Genomic DNA, 21,141 nt, shown 5'->3' with positions numbered 1-21,141 from the left:
ACTTACTGGGGGGTCCCTGATTCGGTTGGGTTGCCCACCCTTTCAACCCCTGATTCCAACCGCTCAGAACTGACAAACAACAACATTATTTGAAACAATGCCAGGTTACCCTAAGAGCCCTAAATGTCACTGAGCATGGTCATCAATACGCCTCATGTCAAGGTTGGGCTTGTAGGAGAGAGAGCTGTGCCGGGGCCGAGAGCGTGGAAACCTTCAACACAGAGAGGAGATAGATGTCAGCGGTGCAGAGCAGAGGCGTGACCTAACCTCGCCCCCCAGCCATGTCTTGACGAGTCTTCAATGTGACTCAATGTTCAAAGGAAGCAGTGGAATGCAGGAGAGAAGTCTCCTTCCCTCTCATCTTTTCTCATCACGCCATAGAATTTTCCTCTGAAAAGAGAGGACATTTGGGGGTTGTGAAAGGCATTCCTTTAGAGCCGTTTTGACCACAGAAGCAGCACATCCATGTCAACGAGTCCATTGGCAACATACACAACAGACTATAACAAGCACAATCAATTTGAGTCAAATATACACAAATATAATAGCAGCCTAAGCACCACAAATACAATAAGGTACTCTGCATTACTAAAGCCTGGACATCATCATCAGGTACTAGCTGAGCTAATAGAGTTGAGGTCAGAGGTCGCGCTCTCTACCGTGCTCTCTACTGTGTTAGGGCTGCAACAAGCTAATTCAACCTCTGAACAAACAAGGTGGGAATCACCCTCACGACACATACCACCATTAGCATATTTGGCTCTGTGCATCTCAACAACACTGCCACGTGCAGCTAGAAACCGGTAATTGCGGTGAGCATTCTGCTTTTCTATTATTGTACTGTTAATCGAGCGGTCTGCTTTGGCTGCCTTCACAGATGAATGTTTTGGCTGCCTTCACAGATGAATGTTTTGGCTGCCTTCACAGATGAATGTTTTGGCTGCCTTCACAGATGAATGCAGCGAGTGTCTGCAGAAAGCCTGATGGATGTACAAATTAACAGGCAGAGGACAGAGAGGAGAGTCGCAATCAAAAGCCTCCTCCGATATAATTACAACTCTTTATCCCTCCTCATCACACACAGAGGGTCCTCTCTCTCTCTCTCTCTCTTTTCCCTCTCTCTGCCTCTCTCTCCCTCACCCTCTCTCTCTCTCTCTCTCTCTCACCCTCTCTCTGCCTCTCTCTCTCTCTTTTCCCTCTCTCTGCCTCTCTCTCCCTCACCCTCTCTCTCTCTCTCTCACCCTCTCTCTGCCTCTCTCTCTCTCTTTTCCCTCTCTCTGCCTCTCTCTCCCTCACCCTCTCTCTCTCTCTTTTCCCTCTCTCTCTCTCTCTCTTTTCCCTCTCTCTCTCTCTCTCTCTCTCACCCCCTCTCTCTCTCTCTCTCTCCCTCTCTCTCTCTCTCTCTCTCCCTCTCTCTCTCTCTCCCTCTCTCTTTTCCCTCTCTCTGCCTCTCTCTCCCTCACCCTCTCTCTCTCTTTTCCCTCTCTCTGCCTCTCTCTCTCTCTCTCCCTCTCTATTTTCCCTCTTTCTTTTCCCTCTCTCTGCCTCTCTCTCCCTCACCCTCTCTCTCTCTTTTCCCTCTCTCTGCCTCTCTCTCTCTCTCCCTCTCTCTTTTCCCTCTCTCTGCCTCTCTCTCCCTCACCCTCTCTCTTTTCCCTCTCTCTGCCTCTCTCTTTTCCCTCTCTGCCTCTCTCTCTCTCTCTTTTCCCTCTCTCTGCCTCTCTCTCTCTCCCTCTCTCTTTTCCGCCTCTCTCTCTCTCTCTCTCTCTCTCTCCTCCCTCCCTCCCTCCCTCCCTCCCCCTCTGCAAAGATCACCCTTGGCAAGCCGACATTAATTGCTCAGACAAAGGTGTCGTTTGCACAACAAGTGTCTGTACTCTCTATATAATCGCTTGTGGAGGGGTTGGAGAAGCTGTTGAGTAACAAGGTGCTATTGTGCCTTTGATACAAGGAAGATAAATCACAGAATATAGAACCTACAGCATTACTACACATAGCATTACTACACACAAGAGCACTGCACATAGGAGCACTGCACACAGGAGTTAATGAGAGTTAAGTTGCAAATGATACAATGGCGCTATCTGGTGGCCATATACTGAAACACAACGTTCATGTACCTCATGGATAGCATAGTCCAGCAACATACTGTATATAATCCTGAAAATAAGGCAGATGTGATGCGGTTTGAAATAAATTATACTACTTCTTTATTACTTCCATAAATATAAATAATTATTTAAAGATTTTTATTGCGCTACTTCATATTAGAGAATTCATTAGAGAGTAGCAACTAAGAGATACAAGGTTTCAAGGAAATTAAACATTATGAAGAAACGTTCAATGGCCGACTATTAATTCAATAGTCAAAGTGAGTGATTTACCAGGAACTCAAGATTAACCTACACATGCATGCTACCCAGACTATTTGAATTGCCCCCCACCCCCCTCTTCTACGCTGCTGCTACTCTCTGCTATTATCTATGCATAGTCACTTCAATAACTCTACCTACATGTACATATTATGTATCTGTATATATGCAGTGTGTATGTATATATGTATGTATAGTATTGTAATATTTGCAATGTCTCCCATGGATTAGCCTTAATTTCTGACGAGAAATTGACGAGTTTCACAGGAAAGTTATTTGTTTCTGGCCATTTTGAGCCTGTGATCGAACCCACAAATGCTGATGCTCCAGATACTCAACTAGTCTAAAGAACAGTTTTATTGCTTCTTTAATTAGCACAACAGTTTTCAGCTGTGCTAACATAATTGCGAAAGGGTTTTCTAATGATCAATTAGCCTTTTAATATGATAAACTTTGATTAGCTAACACAACGTGCCATTGGAACACAGGAGTGATGGTTGCTGATAATGGGCCTCTGTACACCTATGTAGATATTCCATAAAATAATCTTCCGTTTCCAGCTACAATAGTCATTTACAACATTAACAATGTCTGCACTGTATTTCTGATCAATTTGATGTTATTTTAATGGACAAAAAATGCTTTCTTTCAAAAACAAGGACATTTCTAAGTGACCCCAACATTTTGAACAGTAATATACAATACCAGTCAAAAGTTTGGAAAAACATTCTCATTCCAGGGTTTTTTGTTCTTTTTTATTTTTTCTACATTGTAGAATAATAGTGAAGACATCAAAACTACGAAATAACACAGATGGAATCATATAGTAACCAGAAAGGGTTAAACAAATGAAAATATATTTTATATTTGAGATACTTCAACCAGGACAATGACCCAAAGAGGGTGCTAGTGAAGATATCAGAACTAACATCAAGTAGCAACCAAAAACAACTCGAATGAACTTATCCTCTGCAGCAGAGGTAACTCTGGTAACAGCAGAGGTAACTCTGGTAACAGCAGAGGTAACTCTGGTAACAGCAGAGGTAACTCTGGTAACAGCAGAGGTAACTCTGGTAACAGCAGAGGTAACTCTGGTAACAGCAGAGGTAACTCTGGTAACAGCAGAGGTAACTCTGGTAACAGCAGAGGTAACTCTGGTAACAGCAGAGGTAACTCTGGTAACAGCAGAGGTAACTCTGGTAACAGCAGAGGTAACTCTGGTAACAGCAGAGGTAACTCTGTGGTGGTGCTCATGAGAGCCGTTTCGTCAAAGCGCTTGATGGTTTTTCGATAGATTGACTGGTGTCTTAAAGTAATGAGGGACTGTCGTTTCTCTTTGCTTATTTGAGCTGTTCCTGCCATAATATGGAGTTGGTGTTTTACCAAATAGGGCCGTCTTCTGTTTACCTTGTCACATTACAACTGGTTGGCTCAAACTCATAAAGGAAATGCATTCCACAAATGAACGAGGCTACCTGTTAATTGAAATGCATTCCACAAATGAACGAGGCTACCTGTTAATTGAAATGCATTCCACAAATGAACGAGGCTACCTGTTAATTGAAATGCATTCCACAAATGAACGAGGCTACCTGTTAATTGAAATGCATTCCACAAATGAACGAGGCTACCTGTTAATTGAAATGCATTCCACAAATGAACGAGGCTACCTGTTAATTGAAATGCATTCCACAAATGAACGAGGCTACCTGTTAATTGAAATGCATTCCACAAATGAACGAGGCTACCTGTTAATTGAAATGCATTCCACAAATGAACGAGGCTACCTGTTAATTGAAATGCATTCCACAAATGAACGAGGCTACCTGTTAATTGAAATGCATTCGAGGTGACAAAGGGTCACGAAGAATCTCAAATATATTTTGATTTGTTTAACACTTTCTGCTTACTACATGATTCCATATGTGTTATTTCATAGTTTTGATGTCTTCACTATTATTCTACAATGTAGAAAATAGTAAAAATAACGAAAAACCCTGGAATGAGTAGGTGTGTCCAAACTTTTGACTGGTACTGTACATATTCAAACAATGATACAGTACATATACATTATTTTCATTGTTGGACATAAAAGACATAAATCACCAGGAAATCAGCTAAAAGTTATTTTAATTTAGGAAATATGTTCCCAAGTATTCCCACGCATAATAGAGACGTGAATGTATACAAATGTAAGCAAGGTTTAAAATGATTATGTTTAAGTCAAATATTATATCTGTTTGGGCTTCTTGCCATCAATTTGCAGTCTACATATTATTTGTAATTATGTTCCAGCCCACCAACCATCTGCTCAAAAAAAAAAAATTGTCCCGCAGTTGAATCTAGCTGATGATCCCTGCCCTACAGTATCAATCTTGATGGAGGAGTGGAGGAAGCCATGCTAGAGTGTTGGGGCACAGCCTGTGATGTGTCTTGGTGTCAGTAAAAATTCTGTAATATTAGGATCATCCAAGTGCAGAAACAGAAAATGGATGACAGGGTTATTGCTCACACATCGATACAATCACATACACACAACAGACCGCAAGAAGACACATCGCAGAAGCGATTGTTATGCTAAACATGGGTAATGTTTATTTTTCGCTAGTGAATCACCTTGAGGAGAAACGCTCACTTCCTTGGTGATGCTCAGCTTTTGGGATACCCCTCTGTAACCAAGCAGCAATCGGCAGTAGGCAAAAATCACTCCTAACCACTGATCCAGGACCAGATATATTTTCATCCCCCTAATGGTTTAGGTTAGGAGATGGGGTAGAGCATCTGGTCCCAGATCTGTGGTTAACAGGAACTTATACCTGGACCCAGGAACACCAGGGAGGGTCATCCCAAAAGCATTACAGAGTTCTTCAGAGACAGAGAGCCTGAAGCCTGTTCAGTCAGGTGAAACATTGCACAACACTGCTGATAGAAACGTAATGTTTAAAGCTAAAACAATTTCCTGTTCTCATCTACATGACAGAGAATCATATCTATTGGACACATTTTCTATCTGAATGGTATGTAACATTGCAACCTCCTGAACAGGCCCCAGCTTTAGCCTGAAGATACTGACAGCTACCAAGGCAACCGTTACCGTGGAGCAGATTTCTCCTCAGACAAATGGACTTCAGAATGACATAATAATCACGAGAGAAAAAACTAACATGTGCATTAACTGGCATTCACCCAGCCCAGCTCACTACATCATCCACCTCATCTTTTGGTACACAGAAAAAGATGCAGAAACAAAGGGGCGGGAGTAAGGGGGGGGGTCCATCTAATGATTGGCATGATTATGGCCGTTTCCTGTCGTTCCCCTCACCTGTCAATCAATCACAAGCTGAGTGTAGATTCAAGTAAAATATTTTGTTATACATGTTATATGTTTGAATCTCTTCTGAGGGCGCTAACGCTCATCGAGGGGGAGGGGAGAACACATTTTCTTCCCCAATATTTTGGAGGCATTAAAAAAAAAAAAAGAAAAAAAAAACTACAAGTCTGGTAAAATCCTCAGAAAAACTAACTACACTGGTTAGTCAGTTATTACAAACAGAAGTCCAGAAAGAGAGATATAAGTGAGATATAAGAGTTATTAGAGAGTAAAGGGTATTGGTAGAGGCTGCTTTAGGTGGACTGAAAGTGCTTAAAGAGAGACTTTAAAGTGAGTAATGTTCTTTATTTTTCTTCAGAGACAGGAACACTGGGGTAGATTGATGCACCAGAGAACTGACACAGGTGAGTCCATCGTCGTGTTCACATCGTGAGATATGGCCTCTTTGTTGTTGTCTTCAGCAGAAAAGATGGCAGGACCCTTTCTTCTGCGTAGTTAGGCTAATTATTTAAGGTCATACGTCGTTAGTGTTGTACCTCTAGCAAGGAGTTCTCTCTAAAGTTACTGTTGATTTCTATTCCGCTCCTGGGGAGAGGGAGAGAGAGGGGGGGGGGGGGGGGGGGGGGGGGGGGGGACAAAATTAGAGGATATTTAAGTGGGAGAAAAAACAAATGGAATGGTGTTACAAAACATACTCAGGGAAATGTATTTCTTTGACTCCGTTCATGTGATGAAAGCTCTGTGATAAGATTTGGCCCTTGGATGTAAGCTAACGGAAGAAATGCTTTGCTTCACAATCTGTCACACAGTGGTGTCTACTGAAGATTTCCACAGAGTTGAGTTTCTGCATGTGGAACTCAAAACCTACTTTATTTCATCCTTATTAACACCAGCTGAAATACCCCCCCCCATCTCTGCCCTTCCAATCCCCATCTCTGCCCTTCCAATCCCCATCTCTGCCCTTCCAATCCCCATCTCTGCCCTTCCTTCCCCATCTCTGCCCTTCCTTCCCCATCTCTGCCCTTCCTTCCCCATCTCTGCCCTTCCAATCCCCATCTCTGCCATTCCAATCCCCATCTCTGCCCTTCCAATCCCCATCTCTGCCCTTCCAATCCCCATCTCTGCCCTTCCAATCCCCATCTCTGCCCTTCCAATCCCCATCTCTGCCCTTCCAATCCCCATCTCTGCCCTTCCAATCCCCATCTCTGCCCTTCCAATCCCCATCTCTGCCCTTCCAATCCCCATCTCTGCCCTTCCTTCCCTTCCAATCCCCATCTCCATCCCGGCCCCCTCCTCCTCCCCCCCCTACAATCTACATTTCTGCCCCCTCCTCCCCACTTCCAAACCACATCTCTGCCCCCTCCTCCCCCCCCCCCTTCCAATGTCCATCTCTACCCCCTCCTCCCCCCTTCCAATGTCCATCTCTACCCCCTCCTCCCCCCTTCCAATGTCCATCTCTGCCCCCTACTCCCCCCTTCCAATCTCAGCTGATATCTCAAAGTGCTGTACAGAAACCCAGCCTAAAACCCCAAACAGCAAGCAATGCAGGTGTAGAAGCACGGAAAAAAACAAATCTCTGCCCCCTCCTCCCCAACTTCCAATCCCCATCTCTGCCCTTCCAATCCCCATCTCTGCAACCTCCTCCCCCACTTCCAGTACCCATCTCTGCCCCCCCCCCCCCCCCCAATTCCCATCTCCATCTCTGCCCCTCCTCCCCCCCAATTCCCATCTCCATCCCGGCCCCCTCCTCCTCCTCCCCTCCAATCTCCGCCCCCTCCCCTCCAATCTCCATCTCTGCCCCCTCCAACCTCCATCTCTGCTCCCTCCTCCTCCCCTCCAATCTCCATCTCTGCCCCCTCCTCCTCCCCTCCAATCCCTATCTTTTCCCACCTCCTCCCCAACTTCCAATCCCCATCTCTGCCCCTCCAATCCCCATCTTTGCCCCTGCCTCCCCAACTTCCAATCCCCATCTCTGCCCCGCCAATCCCCATCTCTGCCCCCTCCTCCCCAACTTCCAATCCCCATCTCTGCCCCTCCAATCCCCATCTCTGCCCCCTCCTCCCCAACTTCCAATCCCCATCTCTGCCCCTCCAATCCCCATCTCCATCTCTGCCCCTCCTCCCCCCCAATCCCCATCTCCATCTCTGCCCCTCCTCCCCCCCAATTCCCATCTCCATCCCGGCCCCCTCCTCCTCCTCCTCCTCCCCTCCAATCTCCGCCCCCTCCCCTCCAATCTCCATCTCTGCCCCCTCCAACCTCCATCTCTGCTCCCTCCTCCTCCCCTCCAATCTCCATCTCTGCCCCCTCCTCCTCCCCTCCAATCCCTATCTTTTCCCACCTCCTCCCCAACTTCCAATCCCCATCTCTGCCCCTCCAATCCCCATCTTTGCCCCTGCCTCCCCAACTTCCAATCCCCATCTCTGCCCCGCCAATCCCCATCTCTGCCCCCTCCTCCCCAACTTCCAATCCCCATCTCTGCCCTTCCAATCCCCATCTCTGCCCCCTCCTCCCCAACTTCCAATCCCCATCTCTGCCCCTCCTCCCCCCCAATCCCCATCTCCATCTCTGCCCCTCCTCCCCCCCAATCCCCATCTCCATCTCTGCCCCTCCTCCCCCCCAATTCCCATCTCCATCCCGGCCCCCTCCTCCTCCTCCTCCTCCTCCCCTCCAATCTCCGCCCCCTCCCCTCCAATCTCCATCTCTGCCCCCTCCAACCTCCATCTCTGCTCCCTCCTCCTCCCCTCCAATCTCCATCTCTGCCCCCTCCTCCTCCCCTCCAATCCCTATCTTTTCCCACCTCCTCCCCAACTTCCAATCCCCATCTCTGCCCCTCCAATCCCCATCTTTGCCCCTGCCTCCCCAACTTCCAATCCCCATCTCTGCCCCGCCAATCCCCATCTCTGCCCCCTCCTCCCCAACTTCCAATCCCCATCTCTGCCCCTCCAATCCCCATCTCTGCCCCCTCCTCCCCAACTTCCAATCCCCATCTCTGCCCCTCCTCCCCCCCAATCCCCATCTCCATCTCTGCCCCTCCTCCCCCCCAATTCCCATCTCCATCTCTGCCCCTCCTCCCCCCCAATCCGCATCTCCATCTCTGCCCCTCCTCCCCCCCAATTCCCATCTCCATCTCTGCCCCTCCTCCCCCCCAATCCCCATCTCCATCTCTGCCCCTCCTCCCCCCCAATCCCCATCTCCATCTCTGCCCCTCCTCCCCCCCAATTCCCATCTCCATCTCTGCCCCTCCTCCCCCCCAATCCCCATCTCCATCTCTGCCCCTCCCCCCCCCCAATCCCCATCTCCATCCCGGCCCCCTCCTCCTCCTCCCCTCCAATCTCCATCTCGGCCCCCTCCTCCTCCTCCCCTCCAATCTCCATCTCTGCCCCCTCCTCCTCCCCTCCAATCTCCATCTCTGCCCCTCCTTCCTCTCCAATTCCCATCCCTGCCCCTCCTCCCCACTTTCAAACCCCATCTGTACCCCCTCCAACCCACATCCTTGCCCCCTCTTCAAATCTCCAACTCCACCCCCTCCAATCCCCACCTCCACCCCCGCCTCCCCAACTTCCAATCCCCATCTCTGCCCCGCCAATCCCCATCTCTGCCCCCTCCTCCCCAACTTCCAATCCCCATCTCTGCCCCTCCAATCCCCATCTCTGCCCCCTCCTCCCCAACTTCCAATCCCCATCTCTGCCCCTCCTCCCCCCCAATCCCCATCTCCATCTCTGCCCCTCCTCCCCCCCAATTCCCATCTCCATCTCTGCCCCTCCCCCCCCCAATCCCCATCTCCATCCCGGCCCCCTCCTCCCCTCCAATCTCCATCTCTGCCCCCTCCTCCTCCCCTCCAATCTCCATCTCTGCCCCTCCTTCCTCTCCAATTCCCATCCCTGCCCCTCCTCCCCACTTTCAAACCCCATCTGTACCCCCTCCAACCCACATCCTTGCCCCCTCTTCAAATCTCCAACTCCACCCCCTCCAATCCCCATCGCCACTACCTCGTCCCCATCAATACCCCATCCTCCCCCTCCAATCCCCATCTCTACCCCCTCCTCCCCCTCCAATCTCCATCTGTACCCCTCCCCCTCTCTACCACCTCTCTCCATCCACCAGAAGGTCTGTCTGGTTGTAGTCATTTTTATGAGCAGGCAGGAAGGCTAATAAATCAAGGCACAGTTAATCACTATGATGAAGAGGGGGAGATGGAGGAAAGAGATGAGGAGAAAGAGAGAGAGAGGGAGTAGGAGGGATAAATAGAAAGAGGGAGTAGGAGAGGGAGATATATACACACAGTTGAAGTCGGGAGTTTACATACACCTTAGCCAAATACATTTAAACTCAATTTTTTCACATATCCTGACATTTAATCCTAGTAAAAAATCCCTGTTTTAGGTCAGTTAGGCTCCCCACTTTATTTTAAGAATGTGAAATGTCAGAATAATAGTAGAGAGAATTCATCACATTCCCAGCAGGTCAGAAGTTTACATACACTCAATTAGTATTTGGTAGGATTGCCTTTAAAGTAGGTTAAACGGTTCAGGTAGCCTTCCACAAGCTTCCCACAATAAGTTCCTCCTGACAGAGCTGGTGTAACTGAGACAGGTTTGTGGGCTTCATTGCTCACACACGCTTTTTCAGTTCTGCCCACATATTTTCTATGGGATTGAGGTCAGGGCTTTGTGATGACCACTCCAATACCTTGACTTTGTTGACCATAGGCCATTTTGCCACAACTTTGGAAATATGCTTGGGGCCATTGTCCATTTGGAAGACCCATGTGTGACCAAGCTTTAACTTTCTGACTGATGTCTTGAGATCTTGCTTCAATATATCCACATAATTTACCTCCTCATGATGCCATCTCTTTTGTGAAGTGCACCAGTCCCTCCTGCAGCAAAGCACCCCCACAATACGATGCTGCCACCCCCGTGCTTCACGGTTGGGATGGTGTTCTTCAGCTTGCAAGCCTCCCCCTTTTCCTCCAAACATAACGATGGTCATTATGGCCAAACAGTTCTATTTTGGTTTCATCAGACCAGAGGATATTTCTCCAAAAAGTACAATCTTTGTCCCCATGTGCAGTTGCAAACCGTAGTCTGGCTTTTTTATGGCGGTTTTGGAGCAGTGGCTTCTTCCTGGCTGAGCGGCCTTTCAGGTGATGTCGATATAGGACTCGTTTTACTGTGGATATAGATATGTTTGTACCTGTTTCCTCCAGCATCTTCACAATGTCCTTTGCTGTTGTTCTGGGATTGATTTGCACTTTTCACACCAAAGTACGTTCATCTCTAGGAGACAGAACGTGTCTCCTTCCTGAGCGGTATGACGGCTGCTTTATCCCATGGTGTTTATACTTGCGTACTATTGTTTGTACAGATGAACGTGGTACCTTTAGGCATTTGGAAATTGCTCCCAAGGATGAACCAGACTTGTGGAGGTCTACAATGTTTTTCTGAGGTCTTGGTTGATTTTCCCATGATGTCAAGCAAAGAGGCACTGAGTTTGAAGGTAGGCTTTGAAATAAATCCACGGGTAAACCTCCAATTGACTCAAATTATGTCAATTAGCCTATCAGAAGCTTCTAAAGCCATGACATAATTTTCTGGAATTTTCCAAGCTGTTTAAAGGCACAGTCAACTTAGTGTATGTAAACTTCTGACCTACTGGAATTGTGATACAGTGAATTATAAGTGAAATAATCTGTCTGTAAACAATTTTTGGAAATATTACTTGTGTCATGCACAAAGTAGATGTCCTAACTAACTTGCCAAAACTATAGTTTGTTAACAAGAAATTTGTGGAGTGGTTGAAAAACAAGTTTTAATGACTCCACCCTATGTTTATGTAAACTTCCGACTTCAACTGTATATGTATGTATGTATATATATATATATAAATAAATAAAAGAGAGCGAGATCAGAAGGAGGACTGGAATGGTCGTGCTCTATTAACTCCTTAAAACCATGAGAAAAGCAGGTCTGTCAGTTTACTCCCCAACTGTTCATTTATTGACATACACAAATACAGGCCTGGCTGCACAGTGCATTCTAATACTCACACACACAACAACACACACATCACTTCCAAAATTCGCTGTCAAGCAAAGTTTGTACACAAAGTTGTGCTTATCCAAGCTATAAAAACACAGTAAAACTCAAAACAATGTACGGACTTGACAAACTTCAGGGCTTTACGTGGACTAATTCTCCCATTTCCCAGGGAAAACAGTGGTCCCTTTGAGGGAAGGAAGGTGTCAGTGTCAGTGGACACAGCAAGGGAACGCCCCAGTGAGACCTGGGCCTCCAGAGTAACTCTATCCCCAGTAGGGATACTCTGTCTGGTGCTGGGGCTGAAGCCTGACCTGGCCTGGGTGGCTGGGGAAACAAAGGCCTCCTCAGTGTGTCTGTGCCCACAGAGACCATGCTTTATTCACTGACCTGAGGCTACCACATCCACCCACGCACATCCACCCACGCACATCCACCCACGCACATCCACCCACGCACGCATGCACATCCACCCACGCACGCATGCACATCCACCCACGCACGCACATCCACCCACGCACGCACGCATGCACATCCACCCACATACGCATGCACATCCACCCACGCACGCACATCCACCCACGCACGCACGCACATCCACCCACGCACGCACGCACATCCACCCACACACGCATGCACATCCACCCATGCACCTCCACCCACCCACGCACGCACGCACGCACATCCACCCACGCACATCCACCCACGCACACATGCACATCCACCCACGCACGCATGCACATCCACCCACGCACGCACATCCACCCACGCACATCCACCCACGCACACATGCACATCCACCCACGCACGCATGCACATCCACCCACGCACGCATGCACATCCACCCACGCATGCACATCCACCCACGCACGCATGCACATCCACCCACGCACATCCACCCACGCACCTCCACCCACCCACCCACGCATGCACATCCACCCACGCACGCATGCACATCCACCCACGCACGCATGCACATCCACCCACGCACACATGCACATCCACCCACGCACACATGCACATCCACCCACGCACACATGCACATCCACCCACGCATGCACATCCACCCACGCACGCATGCACATCCACCCACGCACATCCACCCACGCACCTCCACCCACCCACCCACGCATGCACATCCACCCACGCACGCATGCACATCCACCCACGCACACATGCACATCCACCCACGCACGCATGCACATCCACCCACCTACTGAAGGGTTTATTATGACGTGTATTATTTGTTATTACTTTTCTATTATTTCTCTATTTTCTTTCTCTCTGCATTGCTAGGAAGGGCCCGTAGGTAAGCATCATTGTTAGTCTACACCTGTTGTTTACGAAGCATGTGACAAATCAAAATTGATTTGACTGCCATATTGCCACACACATGACCCTGACAAACACACCTCTGCAAATATTCCAATCCACTGATCTATATTGAACAAAAATATTAACGCAACATGTAAAGTGTTGATCCCATGCTTCATGAGCTGAAATTAAAAGATCCCAGTAATGTTCCATCTGCACAAAATGCTTATTTCTCTCAAATTTGTTTACATCCCTGTTAGAAAGCATTTCTCCTTTGCCAAGATAATCCATCCACCTGACAGGTGTGGCATATCAAGAAGCTGATTCAACAGCATGATCATGACAGGCTTGCACCTTGTGCTGGGGACAATAAAAGGCCACTCTAAAATGAGCAGTTTTTTCACAACGCCAGTTTTGAGGGAGCATGCAATTGGCATGCTGACTGCAGGAATGTCCACCAGTGTTGTTGCCAAAGAATCTAATGTTAATTTCTCTACCATAAGCCGCCACAAACTTCATTTTAGAGAATTTGGCAATACATCCAACAGGCCTCACAACAGCAGACCACGTGTAACCACGCCAGCCCAGGACCTCCACTTCCAGCTTCTTCACCTTGATGGTCTGAGACCAGCCACCCAGACAGCTGATGAAACGGAGGAGTATTTATGTCTGTAGTAAAGCCCTTTTGTGGGGAAAAACTCATTCTGATTGGCTAGACCTGGCTCCCAAGTGTGTGGGCCTATGCCTTCCCAGGCCCACCCATGGCTAAGTCCCCTTCCCATGTGAAATCCATAGATTAGGGCCTAATTTTGTTCAGTATCGGTCTATATCCTCAACCCTGTATACAACCTCAGTCTCCACAGTTAGCTTCTGCTTAGCATCAACCCTCTGTCTGGGACAACATACTGCAGACCGCTCCACCTGACAGCCCTCAGAGTGAGAGAAGAGAGGCCTAACAATGGAGGTCAATTAACCTTGTCAGGCTGGGGAGGGTGAGGAAGGGAGGAGGATGGGTTCTGTCAGGTCCTGGGCTGTCATGTAGAGGGGTCAGGGCTACAAAAGCAGCGCCAGCCGCTTGCCCCACGCTAGGCTACACAACGCTACCTTGGCTTCAGTCAAAACACATTTCCTACTGACAGGTTGTTTTCAGTGCTCCTGAAAACATGGACTTGAAATATTTATGTGTTACCCAGTAAATATTAACAAGGTCAGGAACCAAGAGTCAGTACACCAGCATCAATATAGAGGGAGGGAGCCAGAGAGGGAGAAGGACAGAGGGAAGGAGAGATAGATAGATGGGGGAGATAAAGGGAGAAGGAGAGCAAGGGGGAGGGAAATGGAGAGATGGACAGAGAGTAGGAAGAAGAAAAATAAAAGGTTGTGTGTGTGTGTGTGTGTGGGGGGGGTTCTTAACGGTCCAATCCTGCCATTTTTTTTAAAATCTCAATATCAAATCATTTCTGGGTAATAATGAAGTACCTTAATGTGATTGTTTTCAAAAAGAAACAAAAATATCTTCTTTGCAAGGAGTAATTTCTAAAGCAAGAATTGTGCTAGGACTATCTGGGAGTGGTCTGAGTGGGGAGGGGAAAACAGAAAACTGGCTGTTATTGGCCGAGAGGTTTGGAACTCCTTATTGGTCTATTAACTCATTTACCACCTGGTGATGTCATCAGGCAGGCCAAAACTCCACCCCACCAAAACAGGCTGACATTTCAGGTGGTCTTTTCAAACAGCTCTTACACTAAAAGGGCATTATCATCATTTTCACAATTTCACAGTATTATTCCAACGTCAGTGTAGAAATATACATAAAACACAGGGAAATCACATTTTGACTGCACTGGGCCTTTAATATAATGAGATTAGAATATGTATTTTTAATTAAGAATGTGTTTCCTAGATTTCCTAGCTGGTCCATCCTATAACAAGGATAATAATTAGCTGGGTGCTTATATTTGTCTTATTTCACACATGTACAAGTGTGTATTATACTCATGTGTGAATTGGAATTGTCTCAGTTCTCTGCCTTCAATAGATTGCATGTATATTATTGCTCAAAGTGTGTCAGCTTGCGCAAGTAAGAACCAGTGAATAATGTCATTGTTTCCCAAAACATTATGGAATAACCCCGAAATATAAACAATGTTAAAACGGAACCCATAGAAACCCAGTGATATACATTAGGCATATAGAGTGGGGCTCTAATGAAGCAAGAGGAGCCCGTCTCTGCCAGAGGCCTGGTGTTCAAAGGTAGATCAGAGCCACTTCTGCCTTTGTCTGAGAGGAGGTATGTGAGGAATGCGGCCAATTTCAGGAAACCCCTGCGTGTCCCACTCTCCAGTTCCGTGGGCGAATCATCACTCTAATAGAAGCACACAGTCACACAAAATGGCTGCCAGATCAGATAGTGTTTCCTGGTTGGACCAATGCAGAGATGGTCAGGCCTGAGGGATGAGCTGCTAATTCAACACATGAACCTACCTCACCACCTTAGAGTAATGGCACTAGTAGAACCCACCACCTTGGACTAATGTAGTGACACTGGTAGAACCCACCACCTTGGACTAGTGACACTGGTAGAACCCACCACCTTGGACTAGTGACACTGGTAGAACCCACTACCATGGACTAGTGACACTGGTAGAACCCACTACCATGGACTAGTGACACTGGTAGAACCCACCACCTTGGACTAATGACATTGGTAGAACCCACCACCTTGGACTAATGACACTGATAGAACCCACCACCTTGGACTAGTGACACTGGTAGAACCCACTACCATGGACTAGTGACACTGGTAGAACCCACCACCTTGGACTAATGACACTGGTAGAACCCACCACCTTGGACTAATGACACTGGTAGAACCCACCACCTTGGACTAGTGACACTGGTAGAACCCACCACCTTGGACTAGTGACACTGGTAGAACCCACCACCTTGGACTAATGACACTGGTAGCACCCACCACCTTGAACTAATGACACTGATAGAACCCACCATCTTGGACTAATGACACTGGTAGAACCCACCACCTTGGACTAATGACACTGGTAGAAATGGATTGTTCGAGTAGACAAGAAGCCTACAAACTAAGAGAGCCAAGATGATGACCGCTGTTGACCACTGACCAGTATTACACTGTATGACCATCTCACACACATACACACTCTGCTGCCAGCTGATACAATAGGGCTGTGTGTGTGTGTGTGTGTGTGTGTGTGTGTGTGTGTGTGTGTGTGTGTGGTTTTACTATCCTTGTGGGGACCAGAAGTCCTCACAAGGATCGTAAAACAAGGAAAATTCAGACAAGTGCGGCCACTTCGCCGGTCCCCAAAAGGAAAAGGCTGTGTGTGTCAGCAGCACGGTTCTCTCACCCTCCGCAGGGCCTCTTCCTCCTCCTGGCGCTTCTCGTAATGTGCAAAGTCATCAAAGATTGAGGTGGTATGCTTGAAAGTGGCAATAATTTTAAGCACTTGCTTGGCCTTTTCCAGAGGCACCTCTTGAGTGTCCCTGGAGTTGGTGACGGGCTTGTTGTCATTGTTCTCCAGTCTGATGTGCCTCAGCTGGCTGTTGGGCACGTCCTTCACAAATGCCCACTTCACCTCAAACTTGCCCTTCCACTTGTCCTGAGACCAGACGCCTGCGTAGGCGTTGTAATCCACGGGCGAGCGCATCTCTGCCACGCCGCAGAAATGACCGCTGCCGTTGACGCTGAACAACAGGTAGAGGGGCCCCTTGGCCCCCAGCGAACGGTAGGCGCCGTCCAGGCGCTTGTTGCCGTGCTCGGTGCTGCACCAGATGGAGTACTTGATGGAGCGGTGGATGTCGTCCTCAGAGTAGCTCTTGATGATGAACACGCGGCCGTTCTTCAGGTTCCAGTCAAAGTCTTTGGGGTTGTAGTTGTTGAGGGCCCGCAGTTTCTCTAACACCGGGTGCACCTCCCCGGAGCTGGGAGAGGCACTGAGGGGGACCCCACCAACACCCATCCCAAAGCCTTCCGCCCCTCCTTGGTTGAAGGTGCCCCTGTTCCGGGGTGCCACCCAGCGGTTCTGGGGTGGGGGTTGGGGATGTTGGTGTTGATGCATAGGTTGAGGGGGGCCAGGCTGGGAGGAGAAGTTCTGGTGGGTGTGTTGGTGGTGGTGAGGGGGGCCTGGAGGCATCTGCTGGGGGTGTTGGGGAGACTGGAGGGACTGCAGCTGAAAGGGTTGGTGGTGCTGCTGGTGCTGATGTTGGTGCTGGTGTTGGTGCTGGTGGGGCAGAGGGCTCTGCAGCAGGGGCTGGGGCTGACCCATCAGGGTCTGCTGCACCATGGTCTGAGGTTGCATCATGGCCTGAGCTAAGGGGGGCTTGTTGACGGAGCCCTTATCGTCCCAGGTGCCAATGTTCATGTTGTGCTTTATGGGCGGCGGGGGAATGGCAGGGGCTCCCATCCCCATGTTGGCTTTGGGCTTGACCTTGGGTTGGGGCTTGGCCGGCTTCCTGGCAATGGCTGCCCAGGACGTGGGTTTGGGGGCAGAGGAACTAACCAATGGAGGCATGTTATTGGCCGCCATGCTACTCATGCCCAACGTGCCCCCAAGGGGCGAGCCGACAGTCTTGGTGACGGCGGCGCCCATGTCCAGTTTTAACCCAGTCATGCCCTGCTCGATGCTGCTCAGTACCGGGACCTTACTGATCTGGGCGTCACTGCTGAAGCCTGCCTGTCCATCAGCTATAGCCCTCCCCAGGGAACTAGGGGTGTAACCATAACTATTACTATAGGCATTGCTCTGTGTGGACTGGCCCTGAGAGACACTGGTGCCCCAGGTGGAATAGTCTGCGTTTCCAGGGAAGAAGTTGAAGCCGTGCTGGCTGAGGAAGGGAGGGGTGTTGCCCAGGGCGCCCGGCTGGCTGAACACCCCGTCGGGGATAAAGTGGTGCTCGCCATTGCTCATCTGTCCATAGGTGGTCAGGTAGGGCATGGGGGGGTCCCCCGCAGTGGACCAGGGGGCCTCCCCCAGGGAGTAAGGGAAGCCGATGGAAGGCGCATAGTAGCTGGGTATGTAGGGGTCGGACATTGGTGGGTAGCTGTTATTCTGTAGATGGGGAGAACAGTGGTCAGTTAATGGATGACCTTAGTGATAGAAGCTAAGACTAACCTAATCTTGCCCATCTCTGCTCAAAAGCGTAACTAAGAAATAAATGAGCGTTTCTTCAAAGGAGCCAGACTGGCTTTCAGAGGAAAAAATGGATGCTAGCTCTATAAAATGTCTGTTTCCCTTAACAAGAAGTGAAGACAGCAACAGTGTTCAAATAATCTGTCAGTTGTTGTTGTAATAATTGTCTGAGTTTGTATAGATTAATTTCACAAGTAAATTGGCATGGCCAATGGTGGGTTTGTTTTTGGCTACATTTCACTAGAGTCTTTTTAATCAACAATAATTTCCCTCAGCTCATTTTTTAAATGGAAAAGTTTTTTTTTTAAAGAGCTGTGAGTTAGTTATCTATCAATGGCTTCTTAATTACATAGACTTACTATACTGTGTTTTCATTCAGAGGTAATACTCTATACACCAGGCATCCTCAATAGGCAGACAGCAGTCCGTATCCAGACAAAATAACATTAAAATAATTTCAGGGTAACAAGTAAGTACCTTCCTATAATATATTTCCATTCAAAAAAAAATTCTCATAGCAAAATTCTCAAGCAAGAATTTTGCTATGACTGTCTGGGAGGGGAAAACTAGCTGTTATTGGCAGAGAGGTTTGAAGCTCTCTTTGTTCACATGGGTCGCGAGATGGGGGTTGGTTACTATGCCGATAAATGACACCTTTGCCACCTAGGAAATCTGTGTGACCGAACCTTCTCAAGTAGTATTTGAGTACCCCTGCTATACACCCTCATATGAAGCCTGACCCTGTATCACTATCAGACACAATTATGAGGGTCCATACAGATCATAAGGCTAACCCTCTATACGCTATGAAATGTCAAGCTGCATGGCTGATAGGCTAGAATTGGAATTCACACACCTGATTTGTCTGGCTGCTTAGGTAAGGTTCAAAGTCTTCATCGTTTACTCCCTCCTTCTGATGCATTGATCCGTTTTGTACTGGAGAGGGAAAATATTTTTCTTAGGTTATTCTTTACATGTGATAGAACCATAAAGGTCCCTCAGCTAAATTCAACTATTGTGTTTTTACAGATCTACAAACCAATAACGAACAATTGATAAACTACTTATAAACCCCCTTACATTCCCATTAAGTAGTTGGGGTATGACAATATAGATGATAACATCACCCAAGAATATGACAAGAAAAGTGGTGTATGGTTATAGGGCTAAGTGAGTTAGTTTACCTACTTTTGGCTGATGACACCAGGTCACCAGATCAAAACAAAGGTGGTTGAAGGGTAATCAGAGCAGTTATTTAATTACACTCTTTAGTTAGTACAGCAGTTAGTTTGACTGTCATCAAACTCCACAACAACCATGCCATCGTAGAAGAATAAGGTAACAAACATACCTTTATTTCCTTGTCCTTTGGGTCTCTGACATCAGAATGGATGAGTGCAAACGTGATAGGGAAGAGAGATTTATCAGATTGTGCATGGGCCTATTAGGGAACTGTTTGATAGGAAGAAGAGTGATGGTAGCAAACATGCGAGGTGAGCTAGGCCTAAGCTACTGAAATACATGCAATGATTCCATAACAGTGGCTGTATATCACGACATATTCAAGCGCATTCAGTCCTAGCCTATCGATCCAAGGCTTCGTTTGCATTATTTTCAAATGCACCTAACATCCAGTAAACGTGCCGCATAGACAAGTACAAAATACAGCAACCGGCTCAAGCTGGAGTTTGTTGCAGCCGGTACGCTACTTCAAGGTTCGGCCTACATAGCAGCTATATCATATATCAAATACTTCTGTCTGTGTTATTTAGCATGACCACCGCTCTGAATGATAGCAGTTTGTTGCAGCCGGTACGCTACTTCAAGGTTCGGCCTACATAGCAGCTAGCTATCATATATCAAATACTTCTGTCTGTGTTATTTAGCATGACCACCGCTCTGAATGATAGCAGTTTGTTGCAGCCGGTACGCTACTTCAAGGTTCGGCCTACATAGCAGCTAGCTATCATATATCAAATACTTTTGTCTGTGTTATTTAGCATGACCACCGCTCTGAATGATAGCAGCTGGCAAAAGTGTTGACAAAGTTCATATTGCAACGACACACGTCACGACAGTGGGTTGTCCAAAAATACGCACCTGATCGACGGTGGTTCCAGACATCCTCCAGGAGCCGAAACTGAATGCGGTTTGTGACTGTCCACGGTTTCTCCTGCTTCTGCACTCCGATATTTTTTTCTCGGCTCGTCTCGGGTTATCCAATCTCTCTGTGTATGTAGAGGCGGTGTTTTTCTCCAGTCGTCAGATCGCTACAATCTTTTCTCGAGCGCCGAGGATTGCGTCTTTGTATCTGTCAATGATGTAAGCCTATATGTTTCCAATCTAATTGACGTTCGGCTAAAATATATCACTCACTCTGAAACTGCCTAATGCCCGATTGGAATACACTATTCCACAACGGCGGATGTGCTATTACTCTCGCTTCCGTTCTATTGCTCCATGACCTTCCGCCTGTGACGTTCTGAGTCATGTTACAGACTTACAGTCATATTTCACATGACATGTCTCAGAAGATTTCCTCTTTATTCTAGTCTACACAACAGACGATTGTTTCACATGTTGAAATAAATGTGTTCCCTGTGTTGTGACAAACTGTGTAACTTCAGGCAGATCTGTCTCTCTCTGTTCAATTTAATTTGAATATGTCTCTCTCCAGATCTATGCATTGGCTAAATAAAGATTACATGACATTTTTATTGCATATGACATTCATGAAAGGCTTAATTGAACCATTTGCCTACCAGTACATACAGGTCTCCTTGTGGACTTGGATGGCATCCTGTATATACCATTCTACAGGATTCTACATGTAGTCATTTTCCTGAATTATAAATTGTAGGCTATTGTGGATTTATGGACAGGTGCAATAGCCTATCTCAAGCTCTTATACCAAACCCAAA

At 47.6% G+C, this 21,141-nt stretch overlaps 1 protein-coding gene across 2 annotated transcripts; it reads right to left on the bottom strand.

Moving 5' to 3' along the window:
• Window positions 1–4,941: 4,941 nt before the first annotated feature.
• Window positions 4,942–20,775, bottom strand: LOC109909648 (YTH domain-containing family protein 3). 2 transcript variants are annotated; one of them, XM_031796665.1, is made up of 5 exons: window positions 20,321–20,772; window positions 19,572–19,596; window positions 19,077–19,156; window positions 16,439–18,139; window positions 4,942–6,288 (listed from the first exon to the last, which is right to left on the bottom strand). In XM_031796665.1, exons 1-5 carry the CDS (start codon window positions 20,342–20,344, stop codon window positions 6,265–6,267), a joined length of 1,854 nt encoding a protein of 617 aa, XP_031652525.1. In that variant the 5' UTR covers window positions 20,345–20,772; the 3' UTR covers window positions 4,942–6,264. The 2 variants fall into 2 exon arrangements, with proteins under 2 accessions (XP_031652525.1, XP_031652526.1); XM_031796666.1 differs by lacking the exon at window positions 19,572–19,596 and having other exon boundaries at window positions 20,321–20,775.
• Between the last annotated feature and the right edge of the window lie 366 nt (window positions 20,776–21,141).

This window comes from Oncorhynchus kisutch, linkage group LG18 (genome assembly GCF_002021735.2).
Source record: "Oncorhynchus kisutch isolate 150728-3 linkage group LG18, Okis_V2, whole genome shotgun sequence".
In the NCBI taxonomy this organism is placed as follows: Eukaryota; Metazoa; Chordata; class Actinopteri; order Salmoniformes; family Salmonidae; genus Oncorhynchus; species Oncorhynchus kisutch.
This window is presented reverse-complemented; position numbering and strand designations above follow the sequence as displayed.

Bases quoted from the DNA above. Each gene is read 5' to 3' on its own strand.
- LOC109909648 (XM_031796665.1), bottom strand. From the start codon at position 20,344: ATGTCTGGAACCACCGTCGATCAG. The intron at 19,157-19,571 runs GTATGTTTGTTA...TTCCCTCTCCAG, and splicing joins CAAAGGACAAGGAAATAAAG to TACAAAACGGATCAATGCAT. The intron at 18,140-19,076 runs GTGTGTGAATTC...CCCCATCTACAG, and splicing joins TAAGCAGCCAGACAAATCAG to AATAACAGCTACCCACCAAT.